At 44.4% G+C, this 19386-nt stretch overlaps 2 protein-coding genes across 2 annotated transcripts in view; one reads left to right on the top strand and one right to left on the bottom strand.

Annotated features, from left to right (window-relative positions):
* Window positions 1-19386, top strand: part of SPOCK1 (SPARC (osteonectin), cwcv and kazal like domains proteoglycan 1) — a 520870-nt gene that overhangs the window by 117724 nt on the left and 383760 nt on the right. The gene's annotated exons all lie outside the window — the stretch shown is intronic.
* Window positions 2156-3420, bottom strand: LOC102142638 (cyclin-dependent kinase 1). The gene has a single exon (XM_005557856.5). The coding sequence runs from the start codon at window positions 3304-3306 to the stop codon at window positions 2413-2415; it is 894 nt and encodes a 297-aa protein (XP_005557913.3). The 5' UTR covers window positions 3307-3420; the 3' UTR covers window positions 2156-2412.

Raw genomic sequence — 19386 nt, 5'->3', positions numbered from 1 at the left:
CTAGTGCCCTTCCCAGACAGTGCTCCCTTCCCAAGGGTAATGACAGTTCTAACTTATCACCAACTGTTCATTTTGACTGTTTTTGAATTTGATATAAAATGAATTCATCCAGAATATATTCTTCTGTATCTGCCTTCTTTCATTCATTATGTCTATGGGATTACCATGCTGTTGTGTCTAGAAGTAGTTGTTTGTCATTGCTGTGTTTTATTCCTTTTTGTGAATTTATTACCACAATTTATCTGTTCTACTGTTGATTGGACATTTTACTTCTTGACATTTTTTAAAGCTTGGCTTATCAAAAACCATCTTTTGATGTTGGCCGTCATTTATTCCAATGATTTAAAAAAAATTAGCAGTGGATCTTTCTTTTTTTCCAAAGGAAATGTCATGTAGAGTCCATTCATAGAAAACAGATAAAATGTGAACTGCTGCAACTGAGATGGGGGAGGGTGGCTTGGAGCCCCCAGCCTCTCTGCTTTTTCTTATTCCCATACGACGGCCCTTAGGTGAAGCAGTTTAGCTTGTTGGTTCAGACCTGGCTTCTGGAGTTGGGCTGCCTGCCTAGTTTCTCTTTGCTGTACATTCTTGAACAAATTACTTAACCTCATTTTCCTTATCTGTGAGATGGAGTTTTTTTTTTTTTCTTTTAATAATCCTCAAAGAAAACATTAAGGAAAGCAGTGCAAGGAAAGCACTGCATGCTGTGTTCCACTCATCAAGGGTGTCATAAATGGTGTGGTGAGTGCTGCTGTCATCACTGTAGTCAGTGTCATTTTCTGCAGAGTCCTAGCACTCCCTGGGGCACCATCAGAAAGCCATGGATTCATGGCAGTAGCAGAATCACAGCCTTCACTGTCCCTCCAGTCCGTGAAGATGTGACATGCCACAGCATGTTGGAATGCCTCTGAGGCCCTCCTCCCTTCTAGGGCAGGAACCCGTGGGCAGCAAGTGCATCGCTCATCATGAGACTGGCAGAAGGCTGGCACTCTCCTGATGAGTGGAACTGGACCCCCCAGAGCCCTACTTCTCAGACCCATTTTTCACTATGTACCTGGGCTTGGTGGGACTATTGAGTCTGCTAAATAAAGACTACCTGGGGCTTCATCTTTGTGACAGGATGTCCTTGTGGCGTGAATCCAGAAAGAGGTTAGGATGTGAAGAATGGAGCCCCTTTTAGGCTTTTATTCTACCCTGGTTTCCAGCCAAATTGGTCTTTTGGAGTCAGGCCCAGGCCCATGTGTTGCTGGAAGGATTAGATATTACTATTATTACTGTTTGTAATAACAATAGACGACAATTATTTAGTGCATGCAATCTCCATTAGATGTGTTATTTAATCTTCCTGACAGTCCTATGAGATAGGTATAGTTACATGTGTTGATCTGCCCACCAGGCACCTCCCCATTTTAACTAGAATTAAATTCCATGAGGGAGAGATTTTTTTTTTCTTTTCTTAACTGTTGTATCCCCAGAAGCTAAAACAGTGTGGGCTCACTAAATATGTGTAAAAATGAATGAATAATTCTTTCTATTAAAGAAGAAGAATTTAGGGGCTCAGACCAGTTAAATGACTCACCCAACATCACACTGCTAGTAGGAGGCCGAGCCAGGTCTGTTTGATTCTGAGCTCCTGCTGGTAACTGTCCTCCTGTACAAGAGTTGGAGGGGAGACCCCTCCTGAAAGGATGGGATGAAAGAGAGGGATTTTACCTTGAGCTCAGTGTTTGTATGTACCTGTGATAATGAGACCAGCATGCTGCAGAGTACACATGGGACGTGCCACCTGACGTCCAGGTGGGGTCGTTCAGGACCCTCATCTGCATGGGTCCAGGTCTTTGCTGCCCCCAGACAGTCTGACAGGGCAGAGGACTTGGCGATGGGCTTCCATCTTGGCCCTTCATCAGGATTCTGCAGGCACTGGGCAGATATTCCTGTCCTGGATCCTTCTACAGGGATACTGCAGGGGAATTGATGGGGCAGGAGATGAAATCCACCATTGTCTGACAGAGGTCTTAGATCAGTCCTGTGCTTAGGGCAATGACCGTTCATACTTGGGGATTTTCATCCCCTTTCTTTTTAAACTCTAGGTATTCCCAGTAGGAAACTGCCTGTTGATCATGTTAATCTTAGGGAGACTTTTCAAGCCATTTGATTTTTTTTTCCTGACATCAATATTATAGTTTTATTATAGTAACAAATAGTTGTTACAGTGAGACCTACACACATATACAGAATTATATTTAAATTCATATAGAATATTTACATTTTTAAGTTATACTTTTGAAATTAGAAGAAGTACAGCTTAATTTTGATAACAAAGAAATATATATAAGACAAAAATAGACAAGAGTTAACAATAAAAACACAACTATCTGTTGTTATAACATGTGGAAACTTTTTGTCAGAAAGCTACATCTTCTTAATCTGATTGTCCACGTCATTAAAATATGGATGATTCAGTGCCATTTTGCCAGAAATTCGTTTGGCTGGATCATAGATTAACATTTTCGAGAGCAAATCCAAGCCATTTGCATCCAAGTTTTTGACATGGGATGCTAGGCTTCCTGGTTTCCATTTGGGAAATGTATTCTTATAGTCCTGTAAAGATTCCACTTTTGGCCACACTTCATTGTTGGGAGTGCCCAAAGCTCTGAAAATCCTGAAGAGTTGATCAATTTCTGAATCCCCATGGAAAAGTGGTTTTTTAGTTGCTAGTTCAGCAAATATGGTGCGTATCCTCCAAATGTCAACTGGAGTTGAGTAACGAGCTGACCCCAGCAATACTTCTGGAGATCTGTACCAGAGTGTTACTACCTCATGTGTATATACTCTAATAGGTATTCCGAAAGCTCTGGCAAGGCCAAAATCAGCCAGTTTAATTGTTCCTTTGTCATCAGTCAAGAGATTTTGAGGTTTTAAGTCTCTGTGAAGAACTCTTCTAGAGTGACAAAACACAATCCCCTGTAGGATTTGGTATAAATAACTCTTAACGAGTGAAGAATCCATGTACTGACCAGGAGGGATAGAATCCAAGTATTTCTTCAGATCTATGGGAAGAAACTCGAAGATGAGATATAACCTGGAATCCTGCATAAGCATATCCTGAAGACTGACTATATTTGGATGACGAAGTTCTTTTAATAGAGAAATTTCCCGAATTGCAGTACTAGGAACCCCTTCCTCTTCACTTTCTAGTCTGATTTTTTTCATGGCTACCACTTGACCTGTAGTTTTGTGTCTACCCTTATACACAACTCCATAGGTACCTTCTCCAGTTTTCTCTATTTTGGTATAATCTTCCATAGTTAGTCAATGGGTATAGCAGATCCTGGCTTATTATCCCGCGGTGGCCACAGCGGCAGCTACCACAACCACGTCGCTCTCCGCTCAACTTCCAAGAGCCAGCTTTGAAACCAAGTGCCGCCATTTGATTTTTAAATGCACTTTTACTCACAGTACAGTTGGCAGCAGGTAATTACCATTAGGCCGGTCTTAGTGTGTTTTGTGCTGCTATGACAGAATACTTGAGACTGGGTAATTTACAATGAATAGAAACTTGTATGGCTCAAAGTTCTGAAGATTGGGAAGTCCAAGATCCGGGGGTCTAAATGTGGTAAGGTCTGTCCTGCTGCATCATTACATGGTGGAAGGTGGAAGGGCAAGAGAGCATACACAGAGAGAACAAGAGAGGGAACTCACAGCCTCAAGCCTTTTTAGAATTGGCATTAATCCATTCATGAGGGTGGACATATTCAAACCATAGCAATGTCATCATACCACAAACTGTAGCTGCAAAGAGTTCCTCTCCGCCATCATTTCTACATCCTTGGAGGAAGAACTGAAGATTTATGAGATGCAGGCAGAAGAACTGAAGATTTATGAGATGCAGGCAGAGAGTGGCTGCTCACCTCCAGGCCTTTTTTTGCTTGGTGCTTATCCTTTCTTTATCTCCATTTAAGTGTGTGTGTACCCATTCCCACTTAAGTATGTATTATCTCCTCTTCTATTCCATATTGTTCTGTGCTTAGCGTTGTCATTTTCTGGTATTTTACTTTGGAATTCTTACCAAATTGTATCTAATCTCTGTAACATGCTCTTTACCCTTTCTTGGAATTTCTGACACAGTGTTGGACCCTTTTTTGTGTGTGACAGTTTTAGAATTACCCTCTGACGTCAGCTGGGTTGAAAAAGTGCTTGTCTCCTCTTAGCCGTTTCTTACCCTGGGGTCGTTTTTAGCAAGTTTTAGTGATGGTGCCTTGCCAAGATATTTTCTTTAAAAGTTACAGTGTAGGTGTCTCCTTATACTTTCCCTCAGCATGCAGGAAGGGGTTTGCATCCAATCCTTGTAAGGAAAGATCAAGCTTCTATTGCTTAGGGAGGGTATTGGTTGGCAGAATGTGGGGTTCAGTGGATTCAGCAAATGAGACACTGAAGAGCACAGTAGTTAGCAGCTTGGCTGCGGACACGGACTGTCTGGGTCCACGGGAGGAACTGACAAAGTTTCTTCCTGTTGCTTTATCATTCTTGAGACCTACACAGTCCAGTACAGTAACCACCAGGCTCGTGTGGCTACTCAGCAGCTGAAACTGGGCTAGCCCACAGTGGGATGCGCTGGGAGTGTAAAACACCAAGATTTCAATGCCTTAGGATGAAAGATCATTAATATTTTAAAATATGGATGGCATGTTGAAAAAATACTTTGGGTTAAATAAAATATTAGAATTAATGTTCCCTGTTTTTGCTTTGTAGTGTGACTGCCAGAAATTCAAATTATATATGTGGTTCACATTGTGGTTGACGTTATATTTCTATTAGATAGTGCTGATCTCACCTGAGGATAGTAACAGCCCCTTCCTTCTTCATGGGTTGCTGTGAGGGTTAAATGGGTGAATAGATGAATGGTGTTTAATTTGGTACTCAGCATATAGTAAGTATTTACAAAGCCTTAGACAATCATTGTTGACGTTATCGTCATCATCTTATCATCCAGGGTGGAAACCTAAGCTAAGAGGAGAAAGTTTGGATGTGGAGACATCTGGATTGTGGTTTGAGGTAAACTTATCAACCTCTTAAGAGGTTGTTTATGATTTGGGACTCTCTGGTGTTATAAGTAATCCTTATCCCCTTGGCTCCTCTTTTATATTGGTAATGGAAGGCTGTGTATACAGTTCATGGTAAATCCTGTTACCTAAAGGGATGGCTGCTCACTGCAAAATGCTTTGTAGAATCCCCAGAGGCTTATTTATTTACCAAGCTACTTTGGCTCTTGCAATGGAGTGAAAAATCAGGTTTTCATGAAGCCAGTTATAAATAGCTAACCTTTGGGAAGGGCTTACCATATGCCTAGCACTACGCTAAGTGCTTGCCATGTATTTCTTTATTTAATGCTCACAGTAGCCCTCCAAGGCAAGTGCTGGCCCCACCAGTTTAAGTGGAGAGAAGCAGAACTTAGCATAAGTAACATCTTGCAGCCAGGACGTGAGGGAGCTGGGACTTGAATCTAGGTCGGTCTGATTCTCAAGTTGTGGCACTATTCATTCTGCCTCCTTGGAACTCAAAAAGCAAGTCTTTTAATCAGGAAACCTTATGCAGCACACTGGGTATTTCAGAATGTCTGAGACACTGGAGAGGGCATAAGCCTGAAGGCATAAGCCCAGAAAATGGCTGAGTCCTCAGGCCAGGGTTGAACTGGGTTCTGGAACCAGAGTGGAGTACATGGTGGCCATGGGCAGGTGTGGCCAGGTACTGTGACCAGCAGTGAGAACAGCACAGCCCTGGTCTCAGGCTGTCCCTTTGTGTCAGCCAGGCAGATTTTATAGGATGTATTCATGGACCTGAGGCCCATCCACCTGAGAGGCTTTCCCAAGACCCTGGAGAGGCAGAGATGCTTGACAAATGCATTAACTTTGCCAATGCTGCTTAAAGGAGGTATGTGATATAACATTTCCAAAGACACAGTGTTTTCTTGGAGCAATCTCAGTACAGCTAAAACTCTAATGACTGCATGTGTCAGAAAAGGAGCTTCTTTTTCACTTAGGCCTGATGTAAATTCACTGGTGACTTTACCATGTTAGCTAAATTCCAGGAAAGATACATGTCACTGGGTTGGGTGTTTCTGTTGCCGCGGGACATTGAATGATGCATTCTTTAATGAGCGAGTGTCACTCATTGGAGCAGCTGCCTTTCAGGGAGCCTTTCTCTTGAATAGAAGAATTCTATTTAGTATCCCAGTTATTTCCTCTTTGACCCCCTTTCAGTCAAAATATGCAAGGTTTATTCCTCACCTCTTGACATCCAACGCCTGTTAGAGCCTTATTAGCATTTGTTCTCATTGATGTTCATTGCATTTTAAATCTGGCAGGGACGTGATTAAGAGGTGGAAAATCAGTGGACTTGGTCGGCGTGTGACTGTCTGATCGTGGCATGATGACCAGCTCAGCATTTAATCACATCTCTGTTTTCAGTTTCCTTTTATACCCCTGGAGGGAAAAAGTTCAATTCTCAGTTATGCTCTGGCTGGCAGAGGTAGGCAGTGGGTGAGAGGGGTGCAGAATCGGTTGGTCCTGAGTGTGCTGAGAGGCAGGCTAGGTCCTAGGAGACGAACTCTACCTACCATTCACCCTAGGCACCATCCTTGCATCACTCGCTACCCGAATAAGCGGGCCAGCTGGGCTTATTCTTATAAGGAGGTGTACCTGTGGGATCCCAGTAAATCACTGCACTCATCCTGTGGGGTTGGCGGTTGCTATGGATAGAATTGTGTCCCTCCGAAGTTCCTTTGTTGAAGCTGTCACCCCCAGTGTGATGATATTTGGACATGGGGCCTTTGGGAGATGTTTAGGTTTAGATTAGGTCATGGGGGTGTGGACTTCATGATGGGATTAGTGTCCTTATAAGCAGAGACATCAGAGACCTTGCTTCCTCTTTCTCTCAGTCATACGAGGGTACAGCAAGGAGGCAGCCATCTGCAAGCCAGGAAGAGTGCCCTCACCAGGGAACTTAATTGGCCAGCACCTTGATCTCAGATTTGCAGCCTCCAGAACTGTGAGAAGTAAGTTCCTGTTGTTTAGACCACCCGCTCTGATGTATTTTGTTACGGAAACCTGAGCTAAGACAGTGGTCCTAGTTCCAGTTCACGACTTTGGGAAGCTTACATAAGTTCCCAATGAGTAAGTGGCACACCCAGGTCAATCTGGGGGCAACAGCCGGTCTCCCTGGCACTTCTCCACCCCTGTATGGATGTTGCCTGTTGGGGTTTTGCTTATATATGTTCTCAGGAGGATCTCTTAGCCCTGTCATTATTTTTGGGTCCCTTGCAAAGCCATGTGTAGAGTAGACATTGAATAGACAACAGCACAGTGAGTGAATGAATATGACAGCCTGGGACAGAAACCAACCAAGGGAAGAGGTAGATAGATGGAGGAAGCCACAAAGTCACTCACCTTTTCCTTTCACTCATGTCTTATATATGAGTTTGCATGAATAAGAATTCCCAGAGAAGTTTCCTCTGCTGTCCAGACACCTGCCCACCTGTCAGGGAGCATTGCCTTTGTCTTCAGGAGCAGCTCTGAAGGGTCTCAAACTGTTCTTTCCCACATAGGTCTAACTCAGCCTACTTGTCGGCTCAACTGACACCACCCTGGTGGGAGTCCAAACCTCTGCTTCCATCTGAGCACCAGGCTGGATGGGAAAGAATGAGTTAAAGCCTGCAAGTATGAGTCTGTTGTGCAGAGCAGCATCTAGGTCATTCCTTCAACACAAAAGAAATGAAATACAGCTCGTCTAGCTGCAGCTTGCTGCATGAACCCCGCTGCTCTGTGCAGAATAATACCAGGTGGGCATGAGGCCATTTTAATAAGATACAGCAAGATTAATAAGGGAGCAGACCACATGTTCCTCTGGAACACATAGTCCTGTATGCAGTCGTGAAGGAGACATATGGGAGATGTGGAAGCGGTGGGGACAGGGCTGTGGGGAAGGGAGAGGGAGGCACAGGGCCAGCAGCCCCAGACAAAAGCCAGCCTAAGACACTTCCTGGGAGGAAGGGCCGCATGATGACAGGGGTCCTAAACTTGGGTCCAGGATGGGTTTCTAGCAATCTGAAGATGCCCTGAAGCTGTGTGTGCAATGCTGCGTGTATACCCCTCTAGCCTAGCTGGCTGTATTTGGGGCTGCACAGGGCCTTTGCCTGTGCCCTCCTCCCTGCCTGAATCAGCCTCTCCCATGGCTGCCTAGTTAGATCCCACTCTGCCTCCAGGTCTCACTTGCTTGTGGAAACCTTTCCAGACCCCCAAAACAGGTCACAGGTGCCCATTGTTCCCTCTCAGGACCCTGTGCTCCTTTTCTTTGTGGCATGGTCCCGTTGTCATTGTACCTTAACTTGTAACCCTCCTCCCCATGTCTTTTGCCCACTTGGGTTATTCTGCTTCACTAAGTAAACCGGATTTCCCTGGCTGTTTGTTCATATGTTCATGCCTGGAAACAACTCTTCCAGCCCTGGCTCAACATCATCTGGTTCAAAAGCCACAATTAGCTGACCACAATCTTTGTGACTGTTAGGTACACATGTTTGAGGGGGAGTGTGGTTGGATTAATTTGGGCTAGTGAGTATATCTTCTAGGATCAGGGTTAATCTAATGGAAACTGCTTTGAAGAGAGGGTCATGTGATAGTGAAACTGCCTTTTGGGGGCGGTTGGATAGTATAAGTGGGGTGAGGAAGCCTGGTGTGGAGAGCACGTGGGCTGGTATTTCCACTGTAGTTTCCTAACTAGAGGTGGACCTGAGCCCCCTTTGCCCTCGCCTTGGCTACAGCCCTTTTCCTGCATCCAAAGCAGTAGCTCCTCTGACTTTGGGGGCAGGGATGTGCACTTTATGTTAGCATCCCAAGAACTTGGCCCAGTTATTGGCAGGTAGTTGGTGCCTAAATGGTGTTGGTTCCAATATGAAAGAGAAGAGGCATCGGGGGATTTCCAGACTGTTTAGCCTGCGCTGCTTTGTCGGGATGTGTGGTTTATATGGGTCAGCATGAAAGACTGCGGGCAAAGAAAAACAGGGAGCTAGAAGGAGCTCAACATGGGATAGCCGTGGGGAATATAGATCACGTGTGTTGGCACTTTTGTTCTATTCACTGCATGCCTGCTTTCAAATTTAATGTTCCTGAGGCATGTCTCAAATTGAGTTATTTATATTTTTTTCATTAAGTTGTAAACTTCTTACAGAAAAGTGTCCCCCAGGTGCCTTATCTGGGGCCTTGATCCCCTGGAGCTGTTCTAGAAATACTCAGTGACTTGGTTTCTGTAAACCTGAACTTCATATTCTTCTGTGCACCGTGCTCAACAGTGCTGCTGCTTTTTGAGACAGGTTGACTGCAGGGGTGGGTGTGACTGTTCAGGGATGTTAAAGACTTATGGGGAGTCTGGGCCAGGGCTTCTCTTGTCAATCATGCATTTTGTACCAGTTGTTGCCACCTGGTGATTGTCAGCGTTTCACTTCGAGTAGTAAAGGAAGGGCATCCGCTTAGGCAGGAAAGCCGTTGATGGAGGCAAAGCAGAACTGTAAGTACTCAGTCCCCTGAATCCAGGGCTTATATGAAGCCAGTGTAATCCAGATACTTCACGTACTTTAAGATATGTGAACAGGTGAATTGACGAAACAAATGAAAACACTGGAAGCACAGAATCACTGGCATTTGACTCAGTTGTCACAGTGCACTCTCTGTCTCCTTCTCATCTCTGGCTCAGCAATTTGAGCAGTCTAAGGCCTTGTGTTTAAAAATTGCAACCACAGTTGTTTGTTATTCTTCTCAGTTACTTGGTCTGATACTTTTCTTGTTTTGCTGACAACTGGTCCACACTTAGCTGGAGCATCCATCCCCCTTTCTGTCACCATTTCTTAGAGGCATATGCTTTTCCCTCTGGTTCTGACTTTCACAAGGCCGGTGAGAGACTCCCTTGCCCCACCTATTTTGACTAAACTCCTACTTAATCACTTACGTCTTGGCAGGACTCGAAGACCTTCCCATTCGAAGCAGCTAAGCTATTCTGACAAGCAGTTGGTTAGTGTTAAATGGCATCAACTCACATCACCTGAATGTAGTCCTACACCATAGGGGGTGGGGTGGGGCAGGACTCCAGCTTTGACCTCCTAGGCCAGTTTGGTGGAAGGATTTAGGGCACAGATGTTGGAGTCCAACCGGCCCCAGCTCCCAGCCTGCTCTGTCACTTTTTGGTGGGGTGGTCACAGGCAAGTTTGTCTTTTCTTGTCTGAAAAATGAAGATAACACCTGCTTCCTAGGGTTTTTGTGGGGATTAAACAAGATCTTCTGTCTTTACATTAGTTAGCGTGATGCCTGGTACTGAGTGTTCAGTAAATGGTAGCTATTTACTGGTATGATTATCTAGTTTATAGATTTTGATAAGACAGTTCCAAATTTTCTATTTTGAAAACATCAAAATTGTCATGTTTCCTATGTGACATCCTGGATCTTGATGAGGTTGAACAGTGCTGTCTTATTCTTGGAGCACTGGGGGAGTATTCTTGGAGAAGATTCAGTGAAATTCTTGACTAAAGTGCAAAAATCCCAGAGTTTTGTCTGTTTCCTGCTCACTGAACTTCACGGCAAAAAGCTCTTCTGGGAACCTGTCCCCTGTCCCTGCCTCCCATGGCACTGATTGGGAGTCCATGCCATGCTCAGAGCTTTTGCTGCATCCTTTTGGGCAATTCATGAGGATTTGCATTTTTCCAGTGCTGCCAGAAGTTTTGGTACTGTACTTTTGTGCGCCGTTGTGTGTAAGTGGTGCTACAGAATATTTAATAAGGTCAAACATAATACATGTTTGAAAACTGTGTAAGTTGAGTTAGGAAAACAGCTTTGATTGCATGAGTAATATTTAAAGTGCCTGTTAAAAATATAGCAACTTTTCTATCAATAATAGAAAACCTTCTGAGCTCTGGAGAGATTTTTAAAGCAAGATCCAGTGGCTCTTGCCCGTCTTGGTGAAAGTTTTCCATTAAACAGATGATTCATATTACGAGAGTGGAATGATTAACATGAATTATGGGAAATTATTCTAAGACTTGAGTGTCTGATTTATGAATGGATTAGGAGGCAGATTGCTTCACAATTGTTTTATTAAAAGGGAGAATTTTAGCTGACTAACCAAGACCCTCCAGAAAGAGGGTTTGCCCAAGATTGGTGTTCCTTTGAGGGGCAATTTCTCAGGGTCCTTTATTTAAAGGGGGAAACTTACTTCTAGGGAAGAGCGGCTACCTGCTTCTGTCAGTTCTGGAATTGACTGTAGAATTCCTCCCAAACCTGACTCAATTAGAAAGGCTTGAGAAAGCCAGAACTACCCCTTGTGGGGTGAACCTTTGCATCCTGGACATGTGCCAGAGAGCTGGGAAGAAACCAACTTAATTCAAGTTGGTCAGAGATTCCCATGTGGATGGACAGAGTGGCTGGGGCTCCCCTCCCTTGTTTACTGGCCCCAGCACTGCTTTCAGGAAGGTCTTAGTGGAGATCCCTGGACTGAGAACTGCAGCCTGGGAGGAGAGGGGATGACCGAGCAGGGGAGCAGCTGTGGCAAGCTGGGTGTTCTGCAGAGGCATCCCACAAGCTTGGGTTGGTATCCTCACCAGAAGTATGACCTGAGGCCCTACTGTGTGCCAGCACCTATGCTGGGCACTTGGACATGAGTCCTCCCTGTGAGAAGCTCACATTCCATCTGGGACAACAAATGAAATGACAGTGTCCTGCAGTGAGCATGAAGGAGCAGTTTACATGCAACTAAGTCACTGATCCTAATGGCACCTCTTTGAGGGAGGCACTATTATTAGCCCCATGTTACAAATGAGGGGCTTTTAGACCACATGGTAATAAGTGACAACCTCAGCTAGGACACAGCTTTGGCTAATTCCAAGTCTTGGCTCTTAAATCCTGCTCTATCGTCAGTATAAAATGGTAGCTAATGCTGTGGTGTCATAAGCACTGAGTACTGGGCACTGTCCCACCGTATAGGCTCAGGAGGGGCAGGTTCAGATTTTGCCCTTTTTATACAGTCCCCCTGTAGTTGTTTGTTAGGGAAATGGGTGAATTGCCCTTGTCTTAGGTGGGGAAGCTATAGATGGAGGCAAAGCAGAACTATAGGTGCTCCTGTCTCCTGGATTCAGGTATCACCAGGGCTGTGGGACCCTCATGCAAAAAGCTCTTTGTTCTGCAGCCTTATGCTTATCTACCTCATCCAAAGGCTGTGTGAAAATGACTCAGTTTTTCTTTGGCTTTGTGCAGATTCTTCTATCAGGTCACTTAGGCTTCCATTGGCAGACAAATCACTCGTAATTTGAGTGTTAAGCCCCATGGTGCCTGGCACATGGCAGCTGCAAGAAACATCACCCCGCTCCCCAACATCCTTGCCTCTAGCTTCGAGGTTGATGAAGCAGCCACAGGTGGGCAGATGGTGCTTAGGTATTAGGGAAAACTGCTTACGAATCTCGGTATTTAACCTCTGTCCTTCTCCAGTAAGGCAGCCTCTGTCAGAAAGGCCTGTGAAGGGGCAGGCTGGGTGTTCACTCTCCCATGTGATGGAGGTTAATAAGATCAGAGTTTACTTAGAATCAGAAGCAGGAGATGAATGGGTGCGGGAAATAAGCAGCAGGGCTGGGCTGGGGCAGGTGCAGGGCCCTGGGATCTCAGGCTGTTTATGTAGAGATAGGTAAACAGAAGATGCGCCTGCACCTCTCCGCTCACCTTTACTGCCATCCACATGCTTCCTGCAGAGAAGGGCCTCCCAGGCCCATTCTGAGCATGGATTTTTGCAACTCAAGTCTGTCCCCAGTGACTGGCTTACCTAGGCTGGTTCTGCAGGACACCTGTACCTTGCTTCTAGTGCTAGACTTCTTTAATTGGAAGGTTATTTGCAAAGTAAGTCCCATTTTCCTTTCACTGAGGTTATTTCAAAAAGTCTCCATTTTTATTTATCCCCTTGTATTTATTTTGCACCTGGTATCTGCCTGGTGCTGAGAATATGATGATGGATAAGACAACTCTAGTCCCTGCCCTCCAACCCTACATTGTCTTCTGACAGCTCTAGGACAGTAAGGATTCTTAACCTTTGTGTACAGGTGAGGTAGCTGAGCCTTTTAGAGCAGGTTGGTCACTTACCCAAGGTGAGGCAGAGCTGTGATTCCAATCCAGGTCTTTCTGTCTTCAGGTTCTATGCTCTTAACCATGAAGCTGAATTGTGACTCAGTACAGTGAATTTCTGGTAGAGCTTCTCAGGCTGCAGTTTGTTTCTTGGCCTCTGCACTTGGGACTTATGGATGCGTAAGCCAATATTTACAAGTTCTGAGTGGGGTCACTTCTTAGCAGCGTCCTGTGTAGAGCATAAAATCCTTTTGTAAAGAAATGAGGTATATTTGGCCGGGCGCGGTGGCTCAAGCCTGTAATCCCAGCACTTTGGGAGGCCGAGACGGGCGGATCACGAGGTCAGGAGATCGAGACCATCCTGGCTAACACGGCGAAACCCCGTCTCTACTAAAAAATACAAAAAAAACTAGCCGGGCGAGGTGGCGGGCGCCTGTAGTCCCAGCTACTCGGGAGGCTGAGGCAGGAGAATGGCGTAAACCCAAGAGGCGGAGCTTGCAGTGAGCCGAGATTGCGCCACTGCACTCCAGCCTGGGCGACAGAGCGAGACTCCGTCTCAAAAAAAAAAAAAAAATAAAGAAATGAGGTATATTTAATGCATGTCTGTGGTGTGAGTTTTTGGCGTCCCTGGACCTATTTTATTCTGTTGGGGACATACTTGTACTGGGGAGGGAGAGCTAGGTAGGTACTTGTGGGGTAGATGCCCATCTCAAATTATGAACTTTGGAAGGCAAAGTCTGGATCTTATTCATCCTTGATCTCCCATACTTAGCCTGATACTTGCACAAAGATGTGCTCAGTACGTGTTCACCTGGTAAAGGAGGATTGATTACTGTCATGAGGGCCTCTGAGGCTGAATTACCTCATGAAAAAGTGTGTCCCCTTTGGAGTCAAACTGACCTAGGGTTGAGTTGAGCCTTGCCACCTTTTGACAGTATAGCCTGGCAAGCGATTTAATCTCCCTGAGTCTCAGTTTCCCCACTTGAGGATTGTGGGAATTAAATTAGTGCTAAGTCAGGAGCTTAGTACAATGCCTGCCCATGTTAAGCCAGGGGTTGCAAACTATGGCCCTCAGGTCAAATCTGCCCTGTCTGTTTTTACAGAGGTTTATTTGAATGCAACCATGCTCATTCTTTTATGTATTATCTGTAGCTGCCTTTGCACTACAATGGCAGAGTTGAGGAGAGGTCAAATGGCTCACAAATATTTGGAGAATATTTACTACCTGGCCCTTTACATTGAAAGTTTGCTGGCTGGGCATGGTGGTTTACGCCTGTAATCCCAGCACTTTGGGAGGCCAAGGCGGGTGGATCACAAGGTCAGGAGATTGAGACCATCCTGGCTAACATGGTGAAACCCCATCTCTATTTAAAAAAAAAAAAAAAATTATCTGGGCGTGGTGGAGGGCGCCTGTGGTCCCAGCTACTCAGGAAGCTGAGGCAGGAGAACGGTGTGAACCCCGGAAGAGGAGCTTGCAGTGAGTGAGTGGAGATCGCGCCACTGCACTCCAGCCTGGGTGACAGAGTGAGACTCCGTCTCCAAAAAAAAAAGGTTGCTGACGTCTGTGTTAAGTCCTTAATAAATGGTAAGCTGCAGTGGTTATTGCAATATTCTCATTATCTATAATTTCACCACCTCCCTTCTAACCCTTAAATAAGTCATTTTGAAAGCAATGACCTTCTTCTGTACTTTTGAGTTTTGGGAGGAACTTCTCAGTGCTTGATGAACATGTTTGTGCTTCCCTTGGTTTTGGTCTTGATGGCTCTGAAGATTTGGGTGGAATTCCTTCCCAGCCGTTTTCTTCTGGTCTCTTGATCCCTCATAGTTTTGTATCTGTCCTCAAAAGCTGGCATTTCTTCCACCTTCATCTCTGAACAACTCTCCTTACTGAATGGCTGGGGCTGAGAGGAACACTTAAGGGGGAAGCTCGCTGTAAAATCATTGTGTTTCAGGATCCCTCATGCTTCTGGGAAATCGGGAGAGACAGGAGCTCCTAAATTCTGGGAACATGAACTCACCCAGGGTCTTCACTTCTTCCCCGAGTCTCTCTGCCCTGTTTTTATAGGTGAAAACCTCGTAAAAAGTGAAGGCAAGTTTTTTCTCAGTAATTTCCTTTTTAAAAATGTAATCTTATTTTTGAATCATAAATGTAATCTATGCAATTTGTGGAAACATGGGAAATGAAGGCAACGGCAGCAATTCACCCAACTCTTACCACCCAGATAACCATTATTAGCATTTTTTAGTATATTTCCTTCCAGATTCCTAATCATGTGTAAATGTTTACATAATTGAAATCACATTGTTTAAATAATTTTATTTCCTGCATTTTTACTTATGCCATAAAGCATTTCCTCTAGTGTCCGATATTCTTTAAAAACACAATTTTTACCTATGCGTGTACACGTGCTTCCCATGCATCCACTCACTCAACAGGTATTTCCTTAGTGCCTCTTATATCCCAGACCCTGTGAGGTGACTCTGATACAGTGGTGAGTAAAGCTGACCTTACCTCTCCCTTTACAGAGCTCACAGTCTAGTAGGGCATATATAGAGATAATTAATCATTGTAACATTGTCATAGCTCAGGCTGCTATAACAAAATACCATAGACTGGATGGCTTAAACAAAAGACACTTATTTCTCACAGTTCTGGAGGCTAGAAGGTTCAAGGTCAAGGTGCTGGCAGATTCAGTTCTTGGTGAGGCCCTCTTCCTCACTTGCAGATGGCTGACTTCTCGCTGTGTCCTCACGTGGAGAAGAGAGGAGGCTCTGGGATCTCTTCCTCTTATAAGGATGCAAATCCCTTCATGGGGCACCACCCTCATGACCTCATCTAAGCCTAATTACTTCCCAAACACTTCACCTCCAAATATCATCACTTCACCTCCAAATATCATCACATTAGGGGCTAGGGTTCTTTTTCAACATGTGAGTTTAGGGGGGAACCCAAACATTCAATCCATAATAGACATCATATGATAATGCTCTAATGGGAAGTTGAGGATATGTAGAAACACGTACAGAAGGGACCCATCAGTTCACTGGAAGTGTTGAGGGAAGGCTTCCCAGAGGAAGCCAGTCCCAGTTTCTGAGTCATCTCTTTGGAGGAAGCTTGAGAAACCCTGATCTACCAGCTTTCTTTGGGATGGTAGACAGTCTTCTGAGAAATGTGTGCCTAAATGGGATGGAAGGAAAAGAAATTAGTAGTTACTGTGAGTGGTGGAACCCCAAATATCCCTGTGCTGTATTGTTATCAAGACTATCTTTCTAAAATAAAGCACTTTAGAAATGAAGTGAGGCACTGCAGAGATCACAGTGCACAGACTCATTTGGAAATGATGTACTTATTCCTGATATAGGAGGCGATGTTGCAGAGAGATTCACCTCCATTGACTTAAGGGCACATCCTAGGAAGGGTAGTATTTGGAAGTACTCTTGACTTTTGAAGGTTCACCAGCACTGTTGTGAGATCCCAGATCTTGTCTGCCTTCTGGCGACTTTAGGGATGCTCAAGGTCCATGTGGGTCCAGATGACTCTTGGATTAATGTGGACAAGACTGTGTGCCTTTGTAAGATATGAGGTGACACAACATTTTAGCAAGGGCAAAACTCAAACCCAGCACTGTTCCCAAGTTCTGAGCACATAAGGTCTGCCTTCTTCCTTTTGCCTTGTTACCTGTGTGTTTGTTTTTATGTTTCCTGTGAGGAATGACATGGGGAGAGGTGGCTGTTGTGGCAAACTGATTGCATATTGGATCTTGCATGTTTATGTTTGACAGCTGACCTGGGCTTAGACTTGTGCATCTGCAACAAGAGACTAATGGCACCAGTTGCTCTTGGTCTTAAATCCTCTCTGAGTGGTTGAAATATAAGTTGGCCCTGTTTATTACTTGGGTGATCAGGAGATGGAATTGGTCAGGGACTCCCTTGTGGAGATTTAATAGTACATTTGTCACCATGAGGATCTCTGAAGTTGCTTCAGGACAAATCTGGACCACAGCCACCTCCCAGCAGTGGATAGGTAACCACATAGATGTGCAAGGGATGTAGATAAAGCTCCATGCTATATTATGTCCATCCTAGAGTGAAAAAAAACCCAGTTCAGGAAATATACCTGCCTATGTATTTCTTCTTGACTTTTTATCTTTATCCAATTTGGGCAAGCATATAAAAATGCTGACTGCATTTGCTCCTTAGTGTGGACTGCAGTGCTTTATAAAAAAAGTAAAAATGACTTTTCATTAGCAAAGGCCTGCAAGCAAGGCAGAAACACAATTTGCATTTCTTTACCTTCGTCTGTAAAATGTGAGGGTTAGCACTAGCCTGTAGGGTTAGCTGTTAGGATTAAATTAGAGAACACGTGTGCTAACCTACTGCCTGCCCTGTCGTAGGTACTCAATAAATGGAAGCTATTATTTTTATTGATATAATAGCTAATTTTGATTCAGGATTCAAAGTGCTTTATATGTGTTAACTCTCTTAATTGATTTTGTATGCTCTGGATCAAACGTATTTTGGTGTTTAATTAGAGAGGGAGGTGATGATGAGAATGCCTTGTATCTTGCTCCCCTTCCTGTGGGCAACGCTTTCCTAGTGATGAACGGCCAGAGAAGGGTCTTACAACCAAATGAGAGTATCATGCAGATTTCTAGTTCAATCCCTAGATTGCTTTCTAAGATACAGTCATACTACTGTGAAATGATCCAAAGTTTTATTCTTAAGAGGGTCTTGTGCCCCAGTTAGAGGGAGAATTCTTACTTCATATGGACATGATGCTCAAAAGATTGCTCCTAATATAGGTCTTATTTCACAGACTCCCCAGTGGGCTCGATTTATTTAGACTCCCTTTGAGGCTAACTGGCTGTGATAGACAATTTTTAGCCTTCATCCCAGAAATGATGCCTTAAGAAGCTGTGCTCTGTTCTATACTGCAGGCTTTGTGATGAGTTCATACTTTCAGTACCATCCAAAAGTGCCTATTAAATTGGAGTTCAGGGTACCTAGATTCTTGATTTGATCATGTAAGTCTTGAAATTTTGTCCAGGAGGCATAGAAAAACCCTTCAAAGTTTTGATTGTTTAATCTGTTTGAACACAGTCTTAGGGGTTAGCCAAAGAATATCAAACTCTGATATAAACAGTTTATAAAAAACCAACAGAAAATGTCTCTTAGATGCACAGCCACCTGGAACATTCCAGGTTTGCAGGAAAATGCTGAAGACCTGTTGGATAGGTTCAATTTCTTATCATGGTTGGTGGAAAGATACAGCTGTCTGGGGAGGTATTACAAGGGGGAGGAAGTTTATCTCCCCTTTCCTCTTCCTCTTTCCCTTCCCCTCCTCCTTGCCCCCTCCTGCACCTCCTCCCTTCCCTCCTTCCCTTCCTTCCTTTCTTACTGCATGAAGGTAATAAGAGCCAAATGTGTTGTACAGATCAGGGGCAAGAGATGCCCTGGGTCAAGGCTGTGTCCTCTTCTGTGAGTTGCACGGTGGTGTTGGATGAACATCACCTGTTGGGGATGCTTGGCAGGTATGAAGGATGGTGGAGAGACTTTTTGGCCTTGGGAAAGTGACTGGTTTGTTCAGTCATTGCTCAGTGATGTGTCTCATGGACACATAGCAGCCACAAAACACCTTTACTCTACCCCTCCTCCCTAAGCAGGCTGGTTGGGTCACTTGGTGCTCTCTGATTTCTGCATAGAAAAGCCTTCAGGATTTGCAGTGACTGGTATAGCCCTCAGGAAGGAAATGGGACTACAGAAGTCCTTGTCGGAAGGCAAAGTTTCTGGGTTTTTTTTTTTTTTTTTCCCACATCTGTGTCTCAGGGTGAGGTGAGCCTAGCAATGATTTCTTGATTCCTAGGAAGATCCATAAGGTTTAAATGGAATGGTACCTTTGGGTAATGATATTTTATTCTGATGAAAGGTGGATTATTAACAGAAGGTAAGAAGAGGGGATTATAAGGGTTCCAATTATTCTGTTGCGACAGCATGAGACAATTTCCATTTCCTTCCAACTTCACAAAGATTGTATGAGAATCATTTGTCACAAATGGAAACACACTGAACTCTTTAAAGGAAATATGTAGTCTATATTCAGCCTGTCCCAGCAGTACAAGCTGGGTTGCATCATGATCCTTAAAGCCTTTGTGTATACTCACCTGCTTGCCATCCCCCATATGTGCATGTGGGTGTAACATGTCTGTCTGGCAAACTCCTACTCATTCTTTATGACCCAGTC

This window comes from Macaca fascicularis, chromosome 6 (genome assembly GCF_037993035.2).
Source record: "Macaca fascicularis isolate 582-1 chromosome 6, T2T-MFA8v1.1".
Taxonomy (NCBI): Eukaryota; Metazoa; Chordata; class Mammalia; order Primates; family Cercopithecidae; genus Macaca; species Macaca fascicularis.
The sequence above is the reverse complement of the archived record's forward strand: the minus strand, read 5'-3'. Positions and strand labels throughout refer to the sequence as shown.

What these genes read in the sequence shown, in the direction of transcription:
- LOC102142638 (XM_005557856.5), bottom strand. Translation starts at nt 3,306, where the DNA reads ATGGAAGATTATACCAAAATAGAGAAAACTGGAGAAGGTACCTATGGA.